We start from the raw sequence: 5,965 nt of genomic DNA, 5'->3' as shown, positions 1-5,965 counted from the left end.
GTAATTGACCTATTTGTAATCGGTGCCGCCTCACCCGTTAAGTGAGCATTAGTGTAATCCTCGGGCTTGAGAGCAAGGCGGGTCGTAGGCAGCTTGGCCGAACCCCTAAACACCTCTTGTGCCTGATTTAATTTTCGCAATATTGTCTACACTTGAATGTTTATGTTTTTAATATGTGAATGATGATAAATATGAGCAACTTTAAATGTTTAAATACTTTGCTCAGTTAGTTACCCAAGTGTGATGGGATAATAGACATACCCAAGGTTGTGTATTACTGCTTCTGGTTAATTAGAACGAGGAAGAAATTTTTTAAATACCTAATTCACCCCGCCTCTTGGGAATACACAAATTCCAACAGTAAGTTTGAGTGGACCTGGGAATGCGAGCAGAGTTTTCAGGAATTGTTAAGCAGCGGTTAGTCACAGTTGCAGTGTTGATCATTCCATTAGAGGATTGTGGTTACGTGATCTATAGTGACGCATCGCAGAAAAAGCTCAGGTGTGTCTTGATGCAGCATGGAAAGGTTATCATATACGCTTCTCGCCAACTCAAGGAGTACGAGAAGAACTACCCAACGTATGACTTGGAGCTGACAGCGGTGGTGTTTGCGTTAAAAATCTGGTTGCATTACCTATACGGTGAGAGGTGCAAGATCTTCACCAACCACAAAAGTCTTAACTACTTTTTCACTCAGAAAGAGTTAAACATGAGGTAGCGGAGATGACTGGAATTAATAAAGGACTACGACTGTACCATTAGTTCCCACTCAGGAAAAGCTAATGTGGTAGCTGATGCTTTGAGTCGGAAGTCAGTGCCTGCATCAGTCTCAGCAATTGTGGTTCAGCATAAGATTGAGATGGACCTGGAAAGGTTGGGTGTGGAATTAATGGAAGAAAATCACCAGGCGACTATAACTAGTCTAATTATCCAGCCAACCTTACAGGAGAAAATTAAAGCCGCTCAGATAAGAGACGTGGAGTTGATGGAAATTGTGGAGAAAGTAATGAGTGAGCAGCAACCAAACTTCAATGTTTCTGAGGATGGAGTTCTCACATTTCATGTTAGATTGTGTGTGCCTGATGATGCGGAGATTAAAAAGACGATTCTGGAGGAGACTCATCGCTCTCTTTATATTGTTCATCTTGGAAGCACGAAAATGTATAAAGATCTGCAAGAATTGTTCTAGTAAAGTAACATAAAGAGGGAGATTGCTAGATTCGTGGAATAGTGTCTAACATGTCAGCAGGTAAAAGCAGAGCACCAGAGGCTAGAGGGACCACTTCAGCCACTTGATATCCCTAAGTGGAAGTGCGAGCATATCTCGATGGACTTCGTATCAGGGTTGCCTTCAACGGTGCATGAATAGAACGCCATCTGGGTAATAATGGATCGGCTGATGTAGATTGTGCACTTTGTTCCAATAAGAATTAGTCATTCTATGAATAGGCTAGCAAAACTTTATGTGCAGGAGATTGTATGACTTCATTGCATCCCAGTTTCCATTGTTTCTGATCGAGATCCACGATTCGCCTCTCGGTTCTTGAAAAGTTCACAGGATGCCTTGGGATCTCAAATTACTTTTAGTACCGCGTTTCACCCATGGATGGATGGGTAGTCTGAGAGGACTATTCAAATTCTAGAGGATGTGCTGTGGGTGTGTGTGCTAGATTTTTAGGATGGTTAGGTAAAATGATTGATTAGCAAATTTTGAGGACGAAATTTATATAAGGAGGGGAGAATGTAATGCTCCAAAAAAATTGATAGCAAGGGAAGGTAAAAAAAAAATAGTATATAGTATTATTAGTTATTATTATTAATCAAGAAATTAATAAACATTTAAATAAAGTCAGGAAATAAATTATATTAATGGATATATCTATATATATATATATTATATATATATATATATAAAGTAAAACACTTTCAAAGTCCCTTAGCAACTAGGCCGCGTACTTGATAAACCAAAAGCAAAAGGTGGATAATGGGGTCGAGGACACGTTCTCAGCAGGCGGAAGAAGATTAGTACAATTAGTGTGTGACCACGTGGTATATGCATTAGAGCGGGGTGGGTACAGATAAAGCAATTTCAATACTGTAATATAGAAGATCTAATTACTCATTTTAGTATTTAAATCATGCATATGAATATTAGAACAACGACTAGCTCGGTATGTCAAGTTTTGCCTATTTACCCCGTGACTCAGGTTGTGCACTAATAACTCTGACAGGCCCTGTTCGTGTAGGCATTGTCAAGAACCTATTATATAGTCCAACTGCCCCACCTGGTCCATTATTTCACCAGTGGTCCCAATACTCCTACAAGCTGACGATCTATGTATCACAAGATTCATAGTGTGATTGCATGTACTTACTCGATAACAAAATGTGCTTTAGTAACGGGAGTATCTTTCACCCCTTTAATTGAAGTATTTTTCACTCCTTTAATTTGAAGTATCTTTCAACTCCTTGATAGAAAGTTGTGGTTCATTATAATAATACAATTACACACAAACATAATAATTTGTGCACGTCTAGTATTTTCACAAATTTCATTGGGTTGTGAAAAACAATAACTATCTGGGAATAAACGATATCAATACTCTCAGTTTAACTGTTATTTTTTACCCAAATCGTAAAATGACATTTGAACTGGTGGAAATTTATCGAATTAAGAGTCTAGTAATAGATATTAACATAAACGAACTTTTTAGCGATTTAGTTTTACAAAAAGACTGTTGTAAACCAATTCCCCTTACCTTAAACCCGAAAATGAAAACATGTACGGAACTGTCCAAAACAACTACCCGGGATCCTCGAAACCTAAAAGTCACAGAACATTACTTCACTACAATTTCAACTACTATATAACTACCTAATTGAAAATACAATTAGAACCTTACCTCGATTTTTGGGAAAACCCAAAAATCTTCAAAACGACGATCTGATCCCCTATATTTGTAGAGTTTTCTCTCCTGATCTACGCAGGAACCTTCGTTCATAGAAACGAACGACGAATGGCGAAGATTCATAGAGAGAGAGAGAGAGAGAGAGAGAGAGAGAGAGAGAGAGAGAGAGAGAGAGAACTCACTGGTTCTAGAGAGAGAAAGAGAGCTTTTGGGTTTTCCTAGCCCTTAAGCAACCAAAAAGGATATTTTTAGGGCCTTTGACCGAGTCAAACTCGTCGACGAGGTGGCTCCTTTGTCGACGAGCCAGCCACTAGGTTCATGGATGAAGCGATACCTTTGTCAACAAACTCCATTCGAACTATTTCTTTGGCTCGCTTGATATTCCTTCGTTGACGACGCTCTGAATTTTGTCGACGAAGCACTGAAGGGACTTCGTCGACGAACATACTGCCTTCATCGACGAACCTTGTTGTAATACCCCTTTATACTGTTTCTTATTTATTTTCCTTATTTATGGGTTTGGGTTTCTACAATCTTCCCTCCTTATAAGAATTTCGTCCCCAAAATTCATTAACCGTTGCTAAGCGTAATCTTATCTTATAGCTATGTTATACTGAAGAGTCGGCAGTCACCCATATAGCGGCTCCGACCCAAATTTATTATATATCCTCACATATGGCGGAGAAATACCGTGGTTCCAATACGATGTTTCGAAAGATTACATACATATACAAAACTCTCCCTAAGACCATGCTGTTAAATCTGAACCACCTTTACTACTATACATACTTACGTACCATAAAATAACTGTGAGTACTTCTGGCGTATTTCTAACTCTAGCTCCCATTAAGCTTCTTCCACTGCATGGTTACGCCATAATACCTTTACTGGAGGTATTTCCTTAGTCTATAACTGCTGAACTTTTTGATCTAATACTTGTATCGGTACCTTCTCATATGATAAAGCATCATTGATCTCAAGAGGTTCGTAACACAGTACATATGATGGATCGGGTACGTACTTCCTTAGTACTGACACATGAAATATGTCATGGACTCTGGATAGTGTTGGGAGTAAAGCCACTCGATAAGCAACCGAACCTATCCTTTTCAGGATCTAAAAAGGCTCGATATACTGAGGACTTAGCTTCCCCTTCTTTCTGAACCTCATCACCCCTTTTATCGAAGCGATCCTCAGGAATACCATATCTCTTACCTCAAATTCCAACTCTTGTAGATGAGTATCAGCATAAGTCTTCTGTCGAATCTGAGCTGCCTTGATTCTTTCCCTGATCAACTTAACCTTTGCAGAGGCCTGCTGAACCAGTTCTGGACCCAATATCTATAGCTCACCTACCTGATCCCAGTACAACGAAGATCGACACCGACGACCATACAGTGCTTCGTAAGGTGTCATCTTTATGCTAGCCTGGTAATTGTGGTTATATGCAAACTCAACAAACGGTAGATATCGTATCCAACTCTCACCAAAGTCTAGTATACAAATCCGCAACATATCCTCTAACGTCTGAATAGTCCTCTCCGTCTGTCCATCCGTCTACGGGTGGAAAGATATATTGAACATCAGTTGTGATCCCAAGACATCTTGTAGACTCTTCCAAAAACGAGATGTAAAACGCGGATCTCGATCTGAAACAATAGAAATAGGGATACCATTTAGTCATACCACTTCTTACACATAAAGCTCAGCCAGCCTATTTAGAGAGTAGCGGACTCTGATTGGAATGAAATGTGCAGTCTTCATCAGCCAATCCACTATAACCCATATAGCATTTTGCCCATGCACCGCCGCAGGTAATCCCATCACAAAATCCATTGAGACGTGCTCCCACTTCCACTCGAGGATGCTAAGTGGTTGAAATGGTCCTGCTAGCCTGTGGTGCTCTTCCTTGACCCGTTGACATATCAGGCATTGCTCTACAAGACAAGCAATCTCTCTTTTCATGTTGGACCACCAGAAAGATTCCCTCAAATTCTGATACATCTTCGTACTACTAGGATGTACGGTTTAGAGTGAATGGTGTGCCTCATCCAGAATGACCCATTTAATCATGGCATCATTCGGTACACAAATCCTGCTGTGAAATCTCAATGTCCTATCTCCATAGATATTGAAATACGACTTCAACCCCTTTTGAACTCCTTCCTTCACCACAACCAACTCTAGATCCCCCTCCTGCGCTGCTCAGATCCTCTCCTGTAAGGTCGGTTGTACCACCAAGCTGGCAAGAACAGCATGATGATTTCTTTCCACCACCTCCAAGCCCAACCTTTCTAGGTCCATGCAAATCTGATGCTGAACTCCCATTGCTGAGACTGACGCATCAACTGACTTCTGACTTAAAGCATCAACTACCACATTAGCCTTTCCTAGGTGATAACTAATAGTACAGTTGTAGTCTTTTATTAACTCAAGCCACCTGCGCTGTCTCATGTTTAGCTCTTTCTGGGTGAAAAAGTATTTAAAACTTTTATAATCAGTAAAAATCTCACACCTTTCACCGTATAGGTAGTGCCTCCAAATTTTCAATGCAAACACTATTGCTGCTAATTCCATATCGTGTGTCGGGTAGTTCTTCTCGTACTCTTTGAGTTAATGATAAGCGTAAGCAACTACTCTGCCATGTTGCATTAGAACACATCCAAGACCCTTTTTAGAGGCGTCATTGTAGATAACAAAGCCGTCATACCCAGATGGAATAGTTAGAACTAGAGCAGTAACCAGTCGCCATTTCAGCTCCTAGAAACTCAGCTCGCACTCAATAATCCAATCGTACCACAAGTTCTTCCTCGTGAGTCGTGTCAAAGGACCTACTAAACTGGAGAACCCTTCTACGAACCAATAGTAGTAACCTGCAAGACCTAGAAAACTTCTGACCTCCTAAACATTCTTCGGTCTCGCCCAATCCACTACTACCTCTATCTTACACGGGTCCACTGATACACCTTCTTTGGACACTACGTGCCCAAGAAATGCAATTTGTTCTAGCCAAAACTCACACTTCTTTAGTTTAACATATAACCTCTTATCCCTAA

General features: G+C 40.4%; 1 protein-coding gene across 1 annotated transcript; it reads left to right on the top strand.

Annotated features, from left to right (window-relative positions):
- Positions 1 to 382: 382 nt before the first annotated feature.
- Positions 383 to 1,189, top strand: LOC131162635 (uncharacterized). Its single transcript, XM_058119244.1, has 2 exons — positions 383 to 641; positions 816 to 1,189. Exons 1-2 carry the CDS (start codon positions 383 to 385, stop codon positions 1,187 to 1,189), a joined length of 633 nt encoding a protein of 210 aa, XP_057975227.1.
- Positions 1,190 to 5,965: the final 4,776 nt, after the last annotated feature.

This window comes from Malania oleifera, chromosome 8, assembly GCF_029873635.1.
Source record: "Malania oleifera isolate guangnan ecotype guangnan chromosome 8, ASM2987363v1, whole genome shotgun sequence".
NCBI classification, from domain to species: Eukaryota; Viridiplantae; Streptophyta; class Magnoliopsida; order Santalales; family Ximeniaceae; genus Malania; species Malania oleifera.
The sequence above is the reverse complement of the archived record's forward strand: the minus strand, read 5'-3'. Positions and strand labels throughout refer to the sequence as shown.

What these genes read in the sequence shown, in the direction of transcription:
- LOC131162635 (XM_058119244.1), top strand. Translation starts at nt 383, where the DNA reads ATGCGAGCAGAGTTTTCAGGAATTGTTAAGCAGCGGTTAGTCACAGTT. An exon ending in CTGGTTGCATTACCTATACG is followed by an intron (nt 642 to 815) that starts GTGAGAGGTGCA and finishes GTCGGAAGTCAG; the next exon opens with TGCCTGCATCAGTCTCAGCA.